Raw genomic sequence first — 23,136 nt, forward strand, 5'->3', positions numbered from 1 at the left:
GTGAGCGCCTGAAGAAATGCCTTTAGTCAATTCAACACTCACCAGAGATGACTAAGCTGTTTGACATGATGAAGAGGTTTCTGAGAGTTGTCTGGAACTACCACAATCTCCTCATCATCATACTCACCCCTGTGCTGCTTCTGCCTCTTCCACTGGTCATCCAAGGAAAGGTGAGGGAGAGCATACCCTTCTCTCTCACACACACACACACATTTTACATTTACATTTTAATCATTTAGCAGACGCTCTTATCCAGAGTGCCTTACAGTTAGTGCATTCATCTTAAGATAGCTAGGTGAGACAACACATCACAATCGTATCAAGTACAATTTCTCTCAACAAAGTATTTATCAGCAAAGTCAGTGCTAGTAGGCAAAGACAAGTTAATTGTTTTATCTTTTTTTTTTTGGGGGGGGGGGGGGGGGGGGGGTCTGTGAGAGTTGTCTAAGATACTCTTCAAAGAGGTAGGATTTCAGACACAACACATACCCAGGACCGGACACTCAGGACAGGACTGACCATTGATACACCCTGTTGTTACATACTGTAGTCACCACACATTATCATACTGTAACACTGACACATCCACAAACAAATGAATGAATACATGCAGTGGTACAGAACATGTGAAGTTCATCACAATTTATTGGCTTATCTTTGTTTGTACTTGTATACGCAATCCAGGTTTTAGCTGCCATGTATAAAAGATAAAAAATAAACATGGAAAACCAGGCATGCATCGAAAACCAACCCCACAAACATAATCATTTAATTTGAATGCATCTATTAAAAGTCTGTATTTTACAACGATTTGAACAAAAAAACAGATTGAGTTTTCAAGTCATGTCTCGTCAGAAACAACAGCCCAGAGAAATGCGATATCATTAATTTGAGACATTTAATTAGGTATTTAAAAAAAAAAATCTGGATTGTACAGTAGCAACCAAAAACACAGTCCAGGACATTTGTCTCAGGGGCACTGAATGGTATTGACAGATGTGCATTTCAAAATGAACAATTTCCAGGATATGGCTTGACCTGAACTGCTATATCCTCAGCCTCTCTCTCCCACTTATCACATGATATGTCAGGGCATTTCTTGATTCATATAGCCTAGCCTACAGTATATACACACTGAGTATAGAAAACATAGGTTTAGCTGGTCTTTCCATGACATAGACAGACCTGGTGAATCCAGCTGAAAGCTATCATCCCTTATTGATGTCACCTGTTAACTACAATGAGTGTAGATGAAGGGGAGGAGACAGGTTAAAGATTGAGATATGAATTGCGTATGTGTGCCATTCAGATGGTGAATGGGCAAGACAAAATATTTGTGCCTTTGAATTGGGTATGGTAGTTTGAGTGTGTCAAGAACTGCTACGCTGCTGGGTTTTTCACGCTCAACAGATTCCTGTGTCTATTAAGAATGGTCCACCACCCAAAGTACATCCAGCCAACTTGACACAACTGTGGGAAGCATTGGAGTCAACATGGGCCAGCATTCCTGTGGAACGCTTTCGACACCTTGTAGAGTCCATGCCCTGATGAATTGAGGCTGTTTCGAGGGCAAAAGGGGGTGCAACTAATATTAAGTTTCCTAATGTTTTGTACAGTCAGTGATGAAGATGAAGCCTAGGCTACTCACAGGTGATGGCCAATGTGCTCATGCCAATAGCCTATCTCAATATAAGCTACTTTGTAAAACATTGCTGTTCACTCAGAAGAGCAAAAAAAATGTTGAGGATGTTTTGGAGGGGCTTCTACAAAGATATTAGTCTTCTCTTTTCATCAGTAGGCATTTGCTTTCCAAATGGTATGCCTACGTTTTTCTTGGAATTGTATTTCTCAGGATTGTATTTTGAAATTTGCGAAAGGCAAATTGACAGCCGCAACCAACCATATCAATATAATCCATAGATGGCAGTTCCTATTCAAGTCAGCACTGGCAGCCATTGCTATGAGTTTAACAGTCAAAGTGCTTGGGTTAGAGGTTCCAAAATCCTTCTATGGATTATATGTCTATGGCCACAATTTGTTCTTATTTGGCATGCTCGCTTCCCAAATTGCGGCCTTCACGATTAAGTGCATGTAATACAACTTAATCTACAGCACATTTTTTGAAGCTATTGATTCTCTGTGACTTAATTATGCTCCCTGGTGTAGTATTTTGAATTACGTCTGTTCAGACATGAGTAATATAATTTGGGGAATTTAAATGAATAATAATGTCGGTATAATAAACCTTTAAAATGTGTCTAATTCTTTCTATTTATCAGGGGCTGCTGCAGCACACCTACTTTACTATTATTTATTTTTTAACCTCTTTTCCTCCCCAATTATCCAATTCCGATCTGGTCTCATCCCTGCAATTCCCCAACGGGCTCGTGAGAGGCGAAGGTCGAGTCATGTGTCCTCAGAAATATGACCAGCCAAACCACGCTCCTTAACACCGGCCAGGAAGTCAACCGCACTAATGTGTCGGAGGAAACACTGTTCAACTGACGACCGAAGTCAGCCTGTAGGCGCCCGGCCCACCACAAGGAGTCGCTAGAGCGCAATGAGTCAAGTAAAGCCCCCCACTGGCCAAACCCTCCCGTAAACTGGACCACACTGGGCCAATTATGCGCCGACCTATGCGACTCCCATTCACAGCCTGGGAATGAACCAGTGGTCTGTAGTGACGCCTCAAGCACTGCAATGCAGTGCCTTAGACCGCTGTGCCACTTGGGAGGCCAGCACACCTACTTTTTGAAGCTATGAATTCTACTCATTTTGCCATAGGTCGGAGAGACATTTTTGCAGTTTTGAAGGCAATTTCCTGCAATTCTACACATTTTGCCATGACTTAATAGGACATCTGAGTGACAAAATCAAAATGGGGGCCTCCTGGAGGTCAGGGCTCCTGGGCATGTGCCCTGCATGCCCGGTCAGTAATTCATCCATGATTACAAATTTAGATAGCTGACTAGACTAATTTACCAATATATTTTTTACATTTTTTATCAACAATAACTAAAACAATACTTGTCAACGACCCATATTATTCCTGACAAAATGTATGGCTTGTATCCCAATCGACAAGGACGCAGCCTTTTGAGGCAACATTTCTAGGCAGGACATCAAAATTGACATGTCCCAATCCCAAGGTACACTCAAATAGTGCAGTGTAGTTAGCTTTACATTAAAGATTTGGACTTTTCACGTTAATACCTCTTAAACGTAACGTGCAAGAATGATATACATACTCTGAATCGGCTGATGATAGCGAGCAAGTTACACCCCTTGTTTTTGCAATTAGGTGTCATATTAGCCAAAACGTTGCTCTCCTCTTCTGAGGGTTAAGGGACCATCTTAAAACTGCAACACTTCTCAACCACATGACATATCGCTCTCAAATCGATTTGACATTGTTTTGAGACCGCTTTTTGCGAATCCACAGCAAGTAGTTTAGCTTTTTTTTTACTTTATCAATTAATTTATATTTCACTTTACAGATAAATACTTACTTAAAATGTCAATAGCTTGCACCCCAAAGGATTTAAAATAATACAACCAACTGTTACTAGTTCAGGGACATCGCCTGTCCAATAATTACTAATTACTTTAGTAATTACTTTAGAATTTTTTTACTTTGGCTATTTCTATTAATTTAATTTCATTATATGTCAAAAATACTTGCTTAAATCTTCAATAACTTCGACCCCCTAAGGACTTTCATGAATATAACCAACTTATTAGTTCAGGGACCTTGTCTGTGCAATCTTCAGCAAATACTTTAGTATTTTTTCATACAACCTTTAATTATTAGTTATCAACGAATACAAAACCATGTTATCCTGAAAATGCAGGTGTGATAGTTATATTATGCCAGCAGCATACCACCCTGCATACCACTGCTGGCTTGCTTCTGAAGCTAGGCAGGGTTGGTCCCGGTCAGTTCCTGGATGGGAGACCAGATGCTGCTGGAAGTGGTGTTGGAGGGCCAGTAGGAGGGACTCTTTTCTCTGGTCTAAAACAAAATGTCCCAATGCCCCATGGCAGTGATTGGGGACACTGCCATGTGTAGGGTGCCGTCTTTCGGGTGGGACGTGAAATGGGTGTCCTGACTCTCTGAGGTCATTAAAGAGCCCATGGCACTTATCGTAAGAGTAGGGGTGTTAACCCTGGTGTCCTGGCTAAATTCCCAATCTGGCCCTCAAACCATCACGGTCACCTAATAATCCCCAGTTTACAATTGGCTCATTCATCCCCCTCCTCTCCCCTGTAACTATTTCCCCAGGTCGTTGCTGCAAATGAGAACGTGTTCTCAGTCAACTTACCTGGATAAATAAATATTAATTAATCACAATGTAAGCCTACTCATAGAAAAAACATTGGCACCTCTAATGCAAGATTAGCTTCACAGTGAAACACCACTATTCTGGCTATTAATCATTCTTAAAAAGTCAGTAAAATTGCTTATTTAGCCATCTCAAAAAACATATCCTGTATCATGCATGCAAGTCTGTCCACAACGATGGAGCAGCAGACCAAGCAATATGCTTCGAGGAGGACCCTATACCGTAGAATAATTATTCTGGTCGGTGTCAACTTAATTCATGAACAGGTCCTGAGATCGATTATGTTACTTGTTATTCGTGTCAGATATTTCCATTTTGGGATAGTTGTTCACTAAATTGCTAGCACTAGTTGCTCAAGCTGCTACAGTGGCCACAATGTAAACAAGCGTCTCGTGATCGAATCCCATCCCAAATTGCAGTTACCTACTGGAGTGCTACCTAGTAAGGTAGTTGCCTTTGGAAGCAGGTAGGCAGCTGAATTTGGATTGGGACACACACACAGCCTATGATGATGACGAGATGCCCTTGGAAAAAATTGTAACTATTACAAATTACTCTTCATTTCAGTTGACGAAAATGGGAAAAGACAATAATTCCACGTGAGACTAATGGACGTTTGACTTGACATGAAGCTCATTTTCATATTTTTTCCCAATCTGAAGCATGTTGTTTCTTTCCTTTTGGCCTCTTCTAGGTGTCAGAATGTGCGTTCGTACTGTGTGTCATGGCAGTGTACTGGCTGACAGAAGCCCTGCCACTGGCAGCCACAGCTCTGTTCCCAGCCTTGCTCTTCCCTTTCTTTGGCATCATGAAGTCCTCTCAGGTGAACATTGCACAATTTTATTGCATTCAATTGTGTGTGTGTGTGCAACTATTTTAAATTATAATAAAATCTGCAAAAATGTTGATGAATGTATTTTCCAGGAAGCCGATGTTATGTAACCTGGCTGCTCTCCATCTCACTTTCATGTTTGATAGAACATATGACAAAACTCTTCCGGTTTGATTAATTCATCCATAAATCTATAAATGCAGGAGCATTTATTACATTATTATCATATCACAGTCAGCTCACGTTATGTAGGAAACTCGAAAAATGTCCAACTTGCTAACTTAGGCAGAAAAGTCGGATCCTGAGTTTTCCACTTGGGAAGTACCAGAATCAACCAATAGGAAGCTCTACGCAAATAACTTACATTCATTTTAATTTGGAGCACCTGAGTTTCAGACATGACGTGAATGTAGCATTAGTCTGTAATAATCTGTTTATGATCTATTTTTTTATTAACAATCTCAGTGCCGGGCACTGTATGGTTTTATTGGCTTGGCAAAATGACACAGAAGGCATAATGTTCTTTCCATCCTTACTAGACAAATTAAAAAAGTCAGTATTATTTTTTAAATGTCCTCTTAACATGTTGATAGGTGTCAAAATGGACTGCTTATCATGAAATGTCAAATCTGACCAGCATATTGATCGACATGTCTAAGATCTTCCACTGCTCTTTTTTCCTGCTGTTCTCCCTCCTGCCCTCTCTCATGTCCAGGTGGCTGGAGTGTACTTCAAAGACTTCCACCTGCTGTTGATCGGAGTCATCTGTCTGGCAACGTCTATAGAGAAGTGGGGTCTCCACCGGAGGATAGCACTTAGTCTGGTCACTTTGGTCGGTGTCAATCCTGGATGGTGAGAACTTTCTCTCTGCCGGCCACTCTCTCATCGTCTGTTCCAGACCTCAGTTGCAGATGTGTGGCTACATTGACAGGCGATGCGCACAGAACGCATAAGGAGGGAGAGATCGGTTTGTTGTTTTTAAAGTCTCTGAAAAAGTGTTCTATTGAAAAAGTTATTAGCTACCTATTGAATTTGGATCCAGCAACATGGTTAGCCTCAGTTGTGGGGACTGCTACTATCCATCCAGGGATCCTGCCAACCAAAAGTCTGAAGAGCTGCTTGGGGTAGCAGATAGCTTAGCTGCTAACTAGCCATCAAGCCAGGAAGGTTTCCAGGAAGGTTGAACCCAGCCCGCGATGCGATTAGTTCTTTTGGCAGGGACCACGATTTGTCCCGGGTTGTGGCTGTCTAAATCCCTACTGTTTGTTGCTGTTTCCATCTGCCCTGCAACCTGACCTGTTTGGAACTGCATGGAGTGCTAGCATTAGCCTACACTGCTACCATGACATCCAAAACCAAAGCCAGTGGGAGTAATGGAGAAGACAGTGTTTCTCTATCACAGGTGAAGGATCTTTAAAAACATTTTAAAAAAAGGGTTCAACAAGCAGTTCTTATAACAACATGAAAATACCTTCAAGAGCTTTGTCCAAATACTAATGGATTGAACTAACAAAATAATATACGATCTGACCAGAGAGGTCCAGGATCTTAAGAACAGTTTGCAGAGGTGGATGTCCTGAAAGAGACTTACAGTTTGTTGTTATATCGCTGCAAGTCACGCAAGATGACATCAGCACAGTCAGTGAATCATTATTAACCTCTCTGCGCACTGAACCCGTTAGGGGAACATACGGTGATCGCTACATACAGTAAATAGTAATATTAAACATTCGTGAAAATACAAGTGTCTGACATGTTTCGAAAGCATAGAATCTTGCTAATCCAACTGCATTGTCAGATTTAAAAAAGGATTTACTGCGAAGGAATACGATGTGATTATCTGAGGATAGAACCCCATAAAAAAACTATTTCAACCAGCACAGGCGTAACAAAATCACAAACTGCAATAAAATAAATGGTTTACCTTTGACGATCTTCCTCTGTTTGCCCAATGCTCATTGTTACACAATGAATAGTCTTTTGTTTGATAAAATCAATTTTTATAGCCTAACACGAAACATTTTGTGAACCGCTTGTGTCGTGAATTCCGTCTCATTCCATTTTCGACGACACATTCGATGTAAATACACACACTAAACGTGACTTTTCCAGTCATGTTTGGTTTCATTGCAATCAACTGGTTTGTTTGTAACACAACGGACGATTAATTTTGTTTGTAACACAACCAAACCTGATGGGTCATTTTGCGGGATGTATTGACTGAAAGAAACCGATTTGAAGACAACAACTAATGACATCATTGTGCACCAATGATATGACCGCTGTTTCGTTGATTGACTGTATTTTAACCAAATGACCACTGATCGTCTTGAAATCTAGCTGGGTAGATTGCCAATGAGCTGAGGTAAATGGCAATATGTAATGTTTATGTGTTGGAAGACCAACCCATGTAGTAAACTCCGGCGTAAAGAGGTTAATTCGCCATTGAAGATTCATACCGGAAGGAGCCACGCATGTTTCGCACAGCGTTGTTTTGGTAAAGCGCATCTTCAGCTGTTTATATATTAATCAGTATGGCGACTAAGTCAGGGAAAGCTACATCTAAAGCTAAAGTCTAGATATACAGATGTACACACAATTTTAGAAGAAATTGATCGGGAAAGTGAGACAGAGATTGTTGGAAGACGATTCATTTAGTGATTCCCAAATGGAGGAATATTTTTTGAACGGAGAGGACATCGTTTTGGACTGGTAAGTTTTTCTCATGCCAATGCCGTTGTTTGAAATTACTATTATAAAATATTATTTGTGAAATGAAATAGCCTATTTGAGGCTGTTGAGGGGAGGGCCCACAACAATGGCCAAAGTGAAATGGAGACAGTAGATCTAGCTGGTCTGTCATAATATAAAATAGACAATAGATCTAGCTGGTCTGTCATAATATAAATGAGACAGTAGATCAAGCAGGTCTATAATAATATATTAAACCTTATGTTCCCTGTACTCTATATATATATGTTTATTATACCTGTTGATACAGGGCTCATATGTGAAACTATTCTAACTGAACATTTTATTTCACAGTGGCACTGACTCCAAATGGGAGCCCCCAGTGCCAAGGTGCCCATCCCCCACTGAAGCTGGTTCATCCAGCTCCTGCCACAAGTGGTGTTCATCTGCCCAAATTTATTTCTGCAGGCATGGATGTGCCTCAGGGCCAAAAGGGCACAGCATGGAGACGTCGCTGTGTTCTTTACAAAATGAAGTCCCCCATCACCTACACCACATGCTTGGTGACCCTCTGCTTTACAGCAGAAAGAGACTGCTATGGCACCTGGCATCAGCAGCACAATATTGTGTAGAGGACTGAGGGTCTTCCAAATATTGAAAGTGTTTTTTTGTAAATGTATATTTTTCATGTTTTTTCTCCATTTTTTTTTGGGGGGGGGGGGTGTTAGAATACAATTTAGGTATTTTGTATATAGTTATTCCATTCAAAATGTATAACTTCACCAATTTGGCCACTTGGGTACATTTGGGCTACTTGTTTGGGATACCTGGGTGACTTCATGATAAACTTTTCACAAGTACTGTTGCCCTCTTATATATTTCACTGAAATTGTCCCCATCATCCTATCTGAATGTTTGTTTTGTCTTGTTCATTTTAAAGATGATGATACAACAATAAAAATGAAAAAATATAAGGTGTTTTCATTGTATTATCTAAACCAGATCCATTGTGTTATAGTCTCCTACATTCAATTCACATTTACACAAACTTCAGAGTGTTTTCTTTGAAATGAAACCAAAAATATGCATATCCTTGGTCCTGGGCCTGAGCTACAGGCAGTTAGATTTGGGTATGTCTTCAGGCGGAAATTGAAAAAAGTAGGGGGGTAGCTGTAAGAGGTTTTTAACAATGACTGCGAAAACAGACTAGTGGGACAATCAAGGAAGAATAACATTGTTGTGGATGGCATACCAGAGCCTTCACATGAGAACTAGGCCGAGTAAGGAGAAAGTAAGAAAAATGGTCACTGAAAAGCTGCAGGGTATGAGGGTATGTTTGGCAGCAGAAGTGAAGGTTGCTTTGTTGCAAAATAGGAAGCAGATTCTAGATTTAATTTTGGATTGGAGATGCTTAATGTGAGTCTGGAAGGAGAGTTTACAGTCTAACCAGACACCTAGGTGTTTGTAGTTATCCACATATTCTAAGTCAGAGCCGTCCAGAGTAGCGATGCTGGACGGGCGGTCGGGCAGCGATTGGTTGAAGAGCATGCATTTAGTTTTACTTGCATTTAATAGCAGTTGGAGGTCATGTAAGGAGTGTTGAATGGCATTGAAGCTCGACTGGAAGTTAGTTAACACAGTGTCCAAAGAAGGGCCAGAAGTATACAGAATGGTGTCGTCTGCGTAGAGGTGGATCAGAGAATCACCAGCAGCAAGAGCGACATCATTGATGTATACAGAGAAGAGAGTCGAACCGAGAATTGAACCCTGTGGTACCCCCATGGAGACTGCCAGGGGTCCGGACAACAGGCCCTCCGGTTTGATACACTGAACTCTGTCAGAGAAGTAGTTGGTGAACCAGGTGAGGCAGTCATTTGAGAAACCAAGGTAGTTGAGTCTGCCAATAATAATGCAGTGATTGACAGACTCGAAAGCCTTGGCCAGGTCGATGACGGCTGCACAGTATTGTCTTTTATCAATGGCAGGTATGATATTGTTAAGGACCTTGAGCGTGGCCCACCAGTTCGGAAACCAGATTTCGTAGCGGAGAAGGTACGGTGGGATTTGAAATGGTCGGTGATCGGTTTGTTAACTTGGCTTTCGAAGACTTTAGAAAGGCAGGGTAGGATAGATATACAGTGGGGCAAAAACGTATTTAGTCAGCCACCAATTGTGCAAGTTCTCCCACTTAAAAAGATGAGAGAGGCCTGTAATTTTCATCATAGGTAATCTTCAACTATGACAGACAAAATGAGAAAAAAAATCCAGAGAATTACATTGTAGGATTTTTAATGAATGTATTTGCAAATTATGGTGGAAAATACGTATTTGGTCAATAACAAAAGTTTATCTCAATACTTTGTTATATACCCTTTGTTGGCAATGACAGAGGTCAAACGTTTTCTGTAAGTCTTCACAAGGTTTTCACACACTGTTGCTGGTATTTTGGCCCATTCCTCCATGCAGATCTCCTCTAGAGCAGTGATGTTTTGGGGCTGTTGCTGGGCAACACAGACTTTCAACTCCCTCCAAAGATTTTCTATGGGGTTGAGATCTGGAGACTGGCTAGGCCACTCCAGGACCTTGAAATGCTTCTTACGAAGCCACTCCTTCGTTGCCCGGGCGGTGTGTTTGGGATCATTGTCATACTGAAAGACCCAGCCACATTTCATCTTCAATGCCCTTGCTGATGGAAGGAGGTTTTCACTCAAAATCTCACAATACATGGCCCCATTCATTCTTTCCTTTACACGGATCAGTCGTCCTGGTCCCTTTGCAGAAAAACAGCCCCAAAGCATGATGTTTCCACCCCCATGCTTCACAGTAGGTATGGTGTTCTTTGGATGCAACTCAGCATTCTTTGTCCTCCAAACACAACGAGTTGAGTTTTTACCAAAAAGTTATATTTTGGTTTCATCTGACCATATGACATTCTCCCAATCTTCTTCTGGATCATCCAAATGCTCTCTTGCAAACTTCAGACAGGCCTGGACATGTACTGGCTTAAGCACGGGGACACGTCTGGCATTGCAGGATTTGAGTCCCTGGCGGCATAGTGTGTTACTGATGGTAGGCTTTGTTACTTTGGTCCCAGCTCTCTGCAGGTCATTCACTAGGTCCCCCGTGTGGTTCTGGGATTTTTGCTCACCGTTCTTGTGATCATTTTGACCCCACGGGGTGAGATCTTGCGTGGAGCCCCAGATCGAGGGAGATTATCAGTGGTATTGTATGTCTTCCATTTCCTAATAATTGCTCCCACAGTTGATTTCTTCAAACCAAGCTGCTTACCTATTGCAGATTCAGTCTTCCCAGCCTGGTGCAGGTCTACAATTTTGTTTCTGGTGTCCTTTGACAGCTCTTTGGTCTTGGCCATAGTGGAGTGTGACTGTTTGAGGTTGTGGACAGGTGTCTTTTATACTGATAACAAATTCAAACAGGTGCCATTAATACAGGTAACGAGTGGAGGACAGAGGAGCCTCTTAAAGAAGAAGTTACAGGTCTGTGAGAGACAGAAATCTTGCTTGTTTGTAGGTGACCAAATACTTATTTTCCACCATAATTTGCAAATAAATTCATTAAAAATCATACAATGTGATTTTCTGGATTTTTTTTCTCATTTTGTCTGTCATACTTGAAATGTACCTATGTTGAAAATTACAGGCCTCTCTCATCTTTTTAAGTGGGAGAACTTGCACAATTGGTGGCTGACTAAATACTTTTTTGGCCCCACTCTACATACTGTATTCTAGTCAAGGCTCATCCTATATAAACTACTGCTGTACACATCTTTTCTATTGATTTACTATCAATACACACCCTCATATATATTTATATTCCAGACTCGGCCATTGCTCGTCGTAATATTTCTAAATACCTTTATTTTTATTTGATTTTTTTTGTGTGTGGGGGTGGGGGGTTGCCTGTATTGTTAGGTATTACTGTACTGACGGTGATACGAGCATAAGCATTCCACTAGACCCGTGATAGCATCTGTAAAATGTGTACGTGACCAATACAATTTTATTTGAATTTGATAATGTCTAAACTGTCAGTCAAAACATATTGATTCAATGGTTGTAAAGATGCGGGGAGGTCCGTCTGTGATAAAGAGATCCTTTGCATTTAAACCACACTCTACAAAGCAATTACTGAAGGCTCTAGTTATCTTATCTTTATCTTATCTTAAGTATCGCCCAGTCATATGGTCAGGTGCTGCAAAGGACCTAGAAAAACTGCAGCTGGCCCAGAACAGAGAATCCCATCTTGCTCTTCACTGTAATCAGAGGGCTAATATCAATACTATGCAGGCCAGACTCTCTTGGCTAAATGTAGAATAAAGACTGACTGCATCACTTGTTCATTTATAAGAAAATTGCAAATTGTTTGCATAGTCGGCTTACACACAGCTCTTACACATATTTTACCCACCAGACATGCCACCAAGGGTATTTTCACAGTCCCCAAATACAGAACATATTCAAAGAAAGATACAGTATTTTATAGAGCCATGATTGTATGAAAGTCTTCCATCTCAGATTGCTCAACAGCCAACCTGGTTTAAAAAAAAACAGATAAAGCAACACCTCACGGCACAACGCCCCGATTTGATCTAGATATTTTGTGTGAATGTAGGCTATGTGTGACATTTTAAATTTACATAGTTCTGCAGTTGAGCTTTTCTTGTCTGTTAATGTTCTGCATTATGTCATATTTCACGTTGTGTTTGGACCCCAGAAAGAGTAGCTGCTGCTTTCGCAACAGCTAATTGGGATCCTAAGAAAATACCAAAAATACCAAATGTGTCACCATCTTGGAGGACCATGTGTTTTAAAAGGTATTAATACTAACACAGCAGAAGAGCTATATCTCAAGGTCTAATAGAATGCTCTGAATCACCAATTAGGAGAAGAAAAAAAATCAGAATTGGGCGGCCTGTGTAAATGCAGCCTAAGGGTAATTTGGCGAACCACCCATTTTCATTGGTTAGCGCCCCTGTGGATGTCTCTTTGCAGGCTGATGTTGGGCTTCATGAACAGCTGTGCCTTCCTATCCATGTGGGTCCAAAACACATCCGCCGTTGCCATGGTGATGCCCATCGTTGAGGCGATCATTCAGCAAATCTTGAATGCAGAGGGAGAAGGTGAGCAGCGGCAGGCAGCAATGACAGGCACCAGCAACCTTGGCCTAGAACTGGAAGGTGAGAAAGCACAATAATGATCCATACATTGTTTACCCACAGAACTTAGTTATTGGTAGAAATGTAAGATTTGGAAGATTCAGAACACCACATTATTCCTACAGAGACTGAGGGACCGTGTGAGAAAAATGAAGAGCCAATAAGGTATTTGAGTTCCTCTGCATATATTTAACATTCTTAAAAGGATCCCCCAAATTACTTCAAAATGTCTTTACCTTTAAAGCAGTCAATGGAGAAGGAGAGACAACAATCCAAGATGTGGATTTGTTTACACTGTCAACAACGTAAACATTTTCATTAGCATTGTATCAATTGTCCTCATACCTGGTCTTGCTTTAATTTCACGTAAGTCATTATTTATTTATTTTTAATCTCTGGTAGAACAAATAAGGAACCGGATGAAATGGAGTACACTATTCCAGAGGAAGCACCCTCTCAGACCAATGTAAGTTGTACAGGTACAGTGGCTTGCGAAAGTATTCACCCCCCTTGGCAATTTTCCTATTTTGTTGCCTAACAACCTGGAATTAAAATTAATTTTGGGTGGGTTTATATAATTTGATTTACACAACATGCCTACCACTTTAAATATGCAAAATAGTTTTTATTGCGAAACAAACAAGAAAGACAAAAAACTGAAAACTTGAGCGTGCATAACTATTCACCCCCCCAAAGTCAATACTTTGTAGAGCCACTTTCTGCAGCAATTACAGCTGCAAGTCACTTGCGGTATGTTTCTATATGCTTGGCACATCTAGGCACTGGAGTTTTTGCCCATTCTTCAAGGCAAAACTGCTCCAGCTCCTTCAAGTTGGATGGGTTCCACTGGTGTACAGCAATCTTTAAGTCATACCACAGATTCTCAATTGGATTGAGGTCTGGGCTTTAACTAGGCCATTCCAAGACATTTAAATGTTTCCCCTTAAACCACTCAAGTGTTGCTTTAGCAGTATGCTTAGGGTCATTGTCCTGCTGGAAGGTGAACCTCTTTCAGAGATTTGAGACTGGGACAGACTGAAACAGGTTTCCTTCAAGAATTTCCCTGTATTTAGCGCCATCTATCATTCCTTCAATTCTGACATCCCCACAGCATAATTCTGCCACCACCATGCTTCACTGTGGGGGTGGGGTTTTCAGGGTGATGAGAGGTGTTGGGTTTGTACCAGACATAGAGTTTTCTTTGATGGCCAAAAAGCTACATTTTAGTCTCATCTGACCAGAGTACCATCTTCCATATGTTTGGGGAGTCTTCCACATGCCTTTTGGCAAACACGAAACGTGTTCGCTTATTTTTTTCTTTAAGCAATGGCTTTTTTATGGCCACTCTTCCGTAAAGCCCAGTTCTGTGGAGTGTATGGCTTAAAGTGGTCCTATGGACAAATACTCCAATCTCCGCTGTGGAGCTTTGCAGCTCCTTCAGGGTTATTTTTGGTCTCGTTGTTGCCCCTCTGATTAATGCCGTTCTTGCCTGGTCGGTGAGTTTTGGTGGCCGGTCCTCTCTTGGCAGATTTGTTGTGGTGCCATATTCTTTCCATTTTTTATTTAAAAAAATGTATTTATTTTTTATTTGGTGTTCTGTGGGATGTTCAAAGTTTCAGATATTTTTTCATAACCAACCCCTGATCTGTACTTCTCCACAACTTTGTCCGTGACCTGTTTGGAGAGCTCCTTGGTCTTCATGGTGCCGCTTGCTTGGTGGTGCCCCTTGCTTAGTGGTGTTGCAGACTCTGGGGCCTTTCAGAACACGTATATATATATATATATACACTGAGATCATGTGACAGATCATGTGATACATATTGCACACAGGTGGACTTTATTAAAATTATGTGACTTCTGAATGTAATTGATTTCACCAGATCGTATTTAGGGGCTTCATAGCAAAGGAGGTGAATACATATGCACACACCACTTTTCCATTTTTTTCCACCCCCCCCCCCCCCCCCCCCCCCCCTCCCCATTTCACTTCACCAATTTGGACTATTTGGTGTATGTCCATTACATGAAATCCAAATAAAACTTCATTTAAATTACAGGCTGTAATGCAACAAACTAGGAAAAACGCCAAGGGGGATGAATACTTTTGCAAGGCACTGTAACTGCCAAAATAAAGACATTGGGCCACCATGAGCCACCAGAACAGCTTCAATGTGCCTTGGCATAGAATCTACGAGTGTCTGGAACTCTATTGGATGGATGCAACACCATTCTTCTATAAGAAATTCCAGAATTTGTTGATGGTGATGGAAAAGTCTGTCTCAGGCGTCACTCCAGATTCTACCATAAGTGTTCAATTGGGTTGAGATCTTGTGACTGACACCCACTCACTCTCTTTAAACCCCCAGTGCTCTTTTGAGACCTCCCTTTCAAAAGTCACAGATCTCTTCTTCTAGCCATGGTAGCCAAGAATAATGGGGAACTGGGCATTTTTATACATGACCCTAAGCATGATGGGGTGTTAGTTATATATTTTCTTTTAAGCAACAGCTTTCAACATACTTTGTATTCATCATTTACTTAAGTGTTTCCTTTATTTTGGAAGTTACCTGTAGATAGCTCACAAATCAAAAGCTTATAACACTGCCATATCACAATGGGCTTCTAACATGGTCAAGACAGTTCATGACACACTACCATCTCTTTTTCTTCTTAAAGGTGATTGGGCAAAAGATAGAGGGCCGCTACCGGAGTAAGAGAGAACACATGATGTGCAAGGGGCTGTGCCTAAGCATTACATACTCTTCCTCTATAGGAGGGATTGCCACCCTTCCTGGGACCTCCCCCAACCTCATCTTTTCAGAGTACATCCATCAGTGAGTTCTCCATCAGCTATATCTATTGGTGGTCAGACTTTATATACAGTGCATATCACAGGAGGCAGCTGAGGCTCATAATGTCTGTAACGGAGCAAATGGAATGGCATCAAACACCTGGAAACGATGTGTTTGATGTATGGATACCATTCCACTTTTTACACTATAGTCATTACCACAAGACCGTTCTTCACAATTAAGGTGCCACCTACCTCCTGCGACATATCCCTCCCTATACTGTATGCAATAGAAATCTTTAGAATGCATCGTAACAGAGGAATACAAGTGGCTTGGTCAATGATACATAGAGTATGATAGAAAGGGCTGCACTCTGTATGGCGCAATACTACTGTATACTTGAACATGCTAAAATGTTTTTTCTATTCTACTGAGCTGTTTACTTCATGTTCATATTATATTATATCTTATTGTTGTTGCATTGTCGAGAAGGAACCTGCAAGTAAGCATTTTGTTGGACGGTGTATACCATGTATCCCGTACAGACTACTAATAAAACTTGAAACATCTCCATTCAACCCTATTCATTGACAGGTTTTACCCAGAATGCACCTCTGTAAACTTTGGAAACTGGATCGTCTTGTGTCTGCCAATCAGCATCATTGCTTTGCTGTTGTCATGGATATGGCTGCACTGGATGTTCATCGGCTCAGAGTGAGTAAACACCATTTCAAGGCGTTAATGAGCATTTCACCTTTTATTGACTCAATACTCCAGTTTCTCGCTTGTTTCATCAGATCACGATTGTCGTTAACTTAAATTGGCCTCATCCTTGACCCTAAGTATCACCTTATCCGTTCAGTGTTCTTTCCTCACCGTTCCTCCCTCCCATCACTCACTCTTTTATGTCTTGACTTCTCACTCAAACACCCTTTTACACCAGGGCTCTCTGCCTGTCACTGTAAATGTAACCACCACAGGGCAGACTGGCCTGCATGAGTCATTTATTAACTGAAAGGCTTACTCATGATACAACAAGCGAGTATGGGTTAATCATCCATACAATACGTGTCAAACTCAAGAGCCCATTTAATCCTGGGCTTGAGTAAAAAAAGGTTTTGATTCATAGTTTATTTTTTATTTTATGTATTTAAAAAACTACCTCAAATCACCATTGAAATTACTAAAAACCAAATTGAAACCGTGCAGAAATCATAATGGACGTAGATTTATAGTTTCTTCACTCTGTGTAGCTTGCCAACAGTCATCGAAGCAAAGGCTAGAAATGTCAGGAAACATCGGAAATTGGTAACCGTCATCTAAACAAAAGATAGAAAATCAAGGAACATAGAAAATTCCAAAAAGTGATGCATAATGAACAATGTTTTGCAAATTTTGAGGAAAGATAATTCATTTTAAGTGCGGCCTTCCGGACCTAGCCTCGTACAAACCATCCTCATCTCGCGAGCTCACATTCTGTTTCACTAGGTCAGGATGAGGCTACTCCGGACCTTGGTCACAACCGAATGTCGCCCGTGGGAAAGATTAGTTTGACACCCCTGGTCTACAGAACTGGGGGAAGCCCCATTAACGCTTAGCTGATGGTCATGTTAATTGTTCTGTTTGAAGCAGTTGTTTTCCCTGAATGGCACAACTATTTTTGAATGCTTTGAAAAATTGAATTGCATTGCAGGTATGTCTTCCATCAACAATGTCATGTGTTCAATAAACCCATGCAGCTTCAGGGTGCTGTTCCGTCCTAGTGGAGAGCGCTCGGAGAGAGAGACTGCAACAGCCAGAGTCATAGAGGAGGACTACAACACGCTGGGTCCTACGAGGTGACCCTTAAAGCTTCACCACCTTGTTTCCTCCCTTTTTTTAGTTTGAATATCTGTGCTGATTAGAAAGTTCATGCAAACTTTTGTTTGAGAGTGTCTGTGTATTGCAAGACATCCGATCCGGCCTGTTTCAGTCCCCAGGAGGTTGTGACCGCGTTCATCTTCATCCTGATGGTGGTGCTGTGGGTCTTCAGAGACCCTGGATTTATGCCAGGGTGGGCCTCAATCTTCCTCCCTGAGTGAGTTCAATACCCTCTTCTAAAATAACTTTTTACAGAGCAGCGTCACTCCCCAGCAACACATGCACTTCAAAAGGTTTTGTGATATGTGACTAAAAGGCACATGTCCTCATTCTCTTCATGTAGATATGCGGGCTACATCAGTGACGCCACCGTGGCCCTACTGCTGGGGCTCGTGTTCTTCATCATGCCAGCACACAAGCCTTCTGCAGATAAACAGGGTATCAAATATGGTACGGTACCCCGAATAGCATTACACCTGGGCATACTCACAGAGACGGTAGCCCATAAGAAAGATACATGATAACAGTGAAGAGTTTCCCCAGTGCACCCACTATTTTCTTCTCGTCGTCGTATAAATTATTGCACAGTTTGTGTTTTTGTGGCAGCGTAACAGGCTTCATGAGGGTTCAACTTTCGGTTTCTCTGTTTCTAGAGGCCATGATCTCATGGAAAGAGTTCCAGGCCTGTATGCCATGGGAAGTCGCCCTACTTGTTGGTGGGGGCTTTGCACTTGCTGAGGGCACCCAGGTACCATCTTGTCTAAAACCTTTACACTCCAGCCATATCATAATCAATGTGTCAAGGAAATTAGTCACCCCTGTGTTAAAAATATTCCATGCTAAGGCTATTTATTTAACCCTTATTTACCAGGTAAGTTGACTGAGAACACATTCTCATTTATAACAATGACCTGGGGAATAGTTACAGTGGAGAGGAGAGGAAATGAAGAAGCCAATTGTAAGCTGGTGTTGATTAGGTGACCGTGATGGTATGAGGGCCAGAATGGGAATTTAGCCAGGACACCGGAGTTAACACTCTTACTCTTACGATAAGTGCCATGGGATCTTTAGTGACCACAGAGAGTCAGGACACCCGTTTAACGTTCCATCTGAAAGACGGCATCCTACACAGGGCAATGTCCCTAATCACTGCCCTGGAGCATTGGGATATTATATACAGTGCCTTGCGAAAGTATTCGGCCCCCTTGAACTTTGCGACCTTTTGCCACATTTCAGGCTTCAAACATAAAGATATAAAACTGTATTTTTTTGTGAAGAATCAACAACAAGTGGGACACAATCATGAAGTGGAACGACATTTATTGGATATTTCAAACTTTTTTAACAAATCAAAAACTGAAAAATTGGGCGTGCAAAATTATTCAGCCCCCTTAAGTTAATACTTTGTAGCGCCACCTTTTGCTGCGATTACAGCTGTAAGTCGCTTGGGGTATGTCTCTATCAGTTTTGCACATCGAGAGACTGACATTTTTTCCCATTCCTCCTTGCAAAACAGCTCGAGCTCAGTGAGGTTGGAGGGAGAGCATTTGTGAACAGCAGTTTTCAGTTCTTTCCACAGATTCTCGATTGGATTCAGGTCTGGACTTTGACTTGGCCATTCTAACACCTAGATATGTTTAGTTTTGAACCATTCCATTGTAGATTTTGCTTTATGTTTTGGATCATTGTCTTGTTGGAAGACAAATCTCCGTCCCAGTCTCAGGTCTTTTGCAGACTCCATCAGGTTCTTCCAGAATTCTTCCAGAATGGTCCTGTATTTGGCTCCATTCATCTTCCCATCAATTTTAACCATCTTCCCTGTCCCTGCTGAAGAAAAGCAGGCCCAAACCATGATGCTGCCACCACCATGTTTGACAGTGGGGATGGTGTGTTCAGCTGTGTTGCTTTTACGCCAAACATAACGTTTTGCATTGTTGCCAAAAAGTTCAATTTTGGTTTCATCTGACCAGAGCACCTTCTTCCACATGTTTGGTGTGTCTCCCAGGTGGCTTGTGGCAAACTTTAAACAACACTTTTTATGGATATCTTTAAGAAATGGCTTTATTCTTGCCACTCTTCCATAAAGGCCAGATTTGTGCAATATACGACTGATTGTTGTCCTATGGACAGTCTCCCACCTCAGCTGTAGATCTCTGCAGTTCATCCAGAGTGATCATGGGCCTCTTGGCTGCATCTCTGATCAGTCTTCTCCTTGTATGAGCTGAAAGTTTAGAAGGACGGCCAGGTCTTGGTAGATTTGCAGTGGTCTGTAATTCTGGATTTCAATATTATCGCTTGCACAGTGCTCCTTGAGATGTTTAAAGCTTGGGAAATCTTTTTGTATCCAAATCCGGCTTTAAACTTCTTCACAACAGTATCTCGGACCTGCCTGGTGTGTTCCTTGTTCTTCATGATGCTCTCTGCGCTTTTAACGGACATCTGAGACTATCACAGTGCAGGTGCATTGATACGGAGACTTGATTACACACAGGTGGATTGTATTTATCATCATTAGTCATTTAGGTCAACATTGGATCATTCAGAGATCCTCACTGAACTTCTGGAGAGAGTTTGCTGCACTGAAAGTAAAGGGGCTGAATAATTTTGCACGCCCAATTTCTCAGTTTTTGATTTGTTAAAAAAGTTTGAAATATCCAATAAATGCTGTTCCACTTCATGATTGTGTCCCACTTGTTGTTGATTCTTCACAAAAAAATACAGTTTTATATCTTTATGTTTGAAGCCTGAAATGTGGCAAAAGGTCGCAAAGTTCAAGGGGGCCGAATACTTTTGCAAGGCACTGTATATATATATATATATATAATTTTTTTTGACAGGAAGCCCAATTCTGATATTTTTTTATACCTAATTGGTCTTTTGACCAATCAGATAAGCTCTGAAAAAGATCTGATGTGAAAAGATCTGATGTGATTGGTTAAATCCAATTATTATAAAAAAAATATCAGAATTGGGCTGCCTGTCTAAACGCAGCCATATAGACCATGCCCTTCTTATACAGCCAAAAGTTTGTAGCTATCTCACTGATGTCTGACGCTACGGTCACATTATCTTGTGTAATTTGTATGAATATAGAATGAATGTACATTAGGAAGGATAGACACCCACATGTTCCTAAAAAGGAAATTTCCCATGATGCTTGCTAATAATAAAACATGTCTACAGCATTCCTACAGTCTGTCTGTCTTTCTGTAGGTGTCTGGTCTGTCCTCCTGGGTGGCAAACCTGCTATCTCCTCTGGGGAGCCTCCCCATCATAGCAACAGTCACCATTGCCTGTGTCCTTGTCACCTCAGTCACAGAGCTGGCCAGCAATGCAGCCACCATCACCATCTTCCTCCCTATCCTTGCCCCTCTGGTGCGTTCATAGATCTTTCCCTCTGAGTTATGAATTATTTGTTTGCAATAATGATTTTTTCCCCTATTTATCCCACTGTAAATTGTCTGCTAAATGACAAAATGTTATGTAATATAATTTCTCAGTGGCTAACAAACGTTAATGGAATGAATATGGCAGTAGGGGGATCATTAGCTACAATATGAACATGATACAGAATAACTACATCTGCTACTTTAATAGACATACAGAAATGGAGCAGTCATAAAAAAATAGAAACTACTCTTCTTTTGACGTGTATCTGAATGCCTCTTCTTTCCCATTCTCCATGAATGGCAGGCCGAAGCTATCCATGTGAACCCACTCTACATATTGATACCCACAACCCTCTGCACATCCTTCGCCTTCCTGCTTCCTTCATCCAACCCTTCCAATGCCATTGTGTTTGCCTACGGCCACCTCACCACCACGGACATGGTGAGTGCACATCGCCTCAAAGTAAATGCACTACACATAGGCCAGTTTCAAAATACCCATGTTGAATGAATCCAGAAGGGCTAGTTCTGGTTTAGCTGACCCGGTATACAAAAATAACCTTCATTAGTACACAGGTCAAAGCCTGTTGATGTACCACTAGGTCTGGTTCCCAGGCTAATGAATGCTAACAATGGATTTTTGCTTGTCTAATGCTGCTTGAGTATTGTCATTTCAGGTGAAGGCGGGGATTGGTGTGAATGTAATCAGTGTCCTTGCAGTATTATTGGCTGTTACAACATGGGGGATTCCACTGTTTGACCTGGATACCTACCCTGATTGGGCACCTACTCCATCCACGTCAAACGTCACTGGATGGTGAAATCAATCAGGAAAACACTAAATACGGGGCCATAGAGTGTTTGTCTAATGCTGGGTTCATGCACTCTTCAGAAGTTGGACACTGTACTATCTGACTAGAAAAGTAAAACGTACAACCATATTACCACAATGTTCCCCAATTGAATTTCCAACATGAAAGCTGATAAGTAATGTAGTTTTGAGTTCAGGAGCTTTCTAGGAGAAATCACTACATCTCCAATAACTGATGATAACAGCATCACTGTCCGGAAAATACTTAAATGGTCAATAGCAGAATGTATCCTTCAGTTGCACTTCTAACCCTCACCTCAAGCTTAGAACCCAGGAGGACTGGTGGGGGCTATGTTAGGAACCATTCTAATAGGGAGTTAGGGCTAAAAGGTGAGGATTCGCCATGTGCCAAAGTGTTTAATTTATTGGACATGTCACTGATCATTTAACACAATGGCAGGGGAGACCATTTATAAAGAAATCAACTTTGTCAGGAAATACTTACAATAAATGTAATGAATCAACAAGTATCATTGTTTTTGTACTGCAAATGGATTTTTGTATTATAAATACAGGACATTGTTGCTCCAAGGACAAATTTATTTCAGTTAATTTGTGCACAATGTCTTATTTTCAATGCTGAAGCGTGACAGAGATCGTGAGCTCCTGATTACCCCAACGACAGAGCAAGGCAGTGAAATATTATTTTTGACAACAATAACTAGGATTTCCAAGGCTCTGAATCGATGTTTGTTTAGTATTTTATTAGGATCCTCAATTAGCCGCTTCCAAAACTCTTCCTGGGGTCCAAACAAGAAACAAAACAAATAAAATACATAGTTAGCATAACAAGACTTAAGAAATCCCGCTATGCCCTCCGATGTACCATCAAACAGGCAAAGTGTCAATACAGGACTAAGATCGAATCGTACTACACCGGCTCTGAAGTTCATCAGATGTGGCAGGGCTTGCAAACCATTACAGACTACGAAGGGAAGCACAGCCAAGAACTGCCCAGTGACACGAGCCTACCAGACGAGCTAAACTACTTCTATGCTTGCTTCGAGGCAAATAACACATGCATACACATGAAATACACATGAGAGCACCAGCTGTTCTGAAAGACTGTGATCACGCTCTCAGCAGCCGATGTAAGACCTTTAAACAGGTCAACATTCACAAGGACAGATGGATTACCAGGATGTGTACTGAGAGCATGCGCTGACCAACTGGAAAGTGTCT

At 41.3% G+C, this 23,136-nt stretch overlaps 1 protein-coding gene and 1 long non-coding RNA gene across 2 annotated transcripts in view; one reads left to right on the forward strand and one right to left on the reverse strand.

Annotated features, from left to right (window-relative positions):
- slc13a1 (solute carrier family 13 member 1) lies at window positions 1–22,418 on the forward strand. Its single transcript, XM_021598837.2, has 15 exons — window positions 1–170; window positions 5,038–5,166; window positions 5,891–6,027; window positions 12,879–13,063; window positions 13,168–13,207; window positions 13,445–13,508; window positions 15,719–15,876; window positions 16,429–16,548; window positions 17,574–17,672; window positions 17,807–17,911; window positions 18,038–18,144; window positions 18,348–18,442; window positions 20,908–21,069; window positions 21,388–21,525; window positions 21,761–22,418. Exons 1-15 carry the CDS (start codon window positions 48–50, stop codon window positions 21,902–21,904), a joined length of 1,806 nt encoding a protein of 601 aa, XP_021454512.1. The 5' UTR covers window positions 1–47; the 3' UTR covers window positions 21,905–22,418.
- The window catches only part of LOC118945808, a 24,047-nt gene continuing 12,763 nt past the window's right edge, over window positions 11,853–23,136 (reverse strand). The window contains exon 3 of the long non-coding RNA XR_005040955.1: window positions 11,853–13,056. This is a non-coding gene — a long non-coding RNA (uncharacterized LOC118945808). The remainder of the gene's footprint in view (window positions 13,057–23,136) is intronic.

Source organism: Oncorhynchus mykiss, chromosome 30, assembly GCF_013265735.2.
Source record: "Oncorhynchus mykiss isolate Arlee chromosome 30, USDA_OmykA_1.1, whole genome shotgun sequence".
In the NCBI taxonomy this organism is placed as follows: Eukaryota; Metazoa; Chordata; class Actinopteri; order Salmoniformes; family Salmonidae; genus Oncorhynchus; species Oncorhynchus mykiss.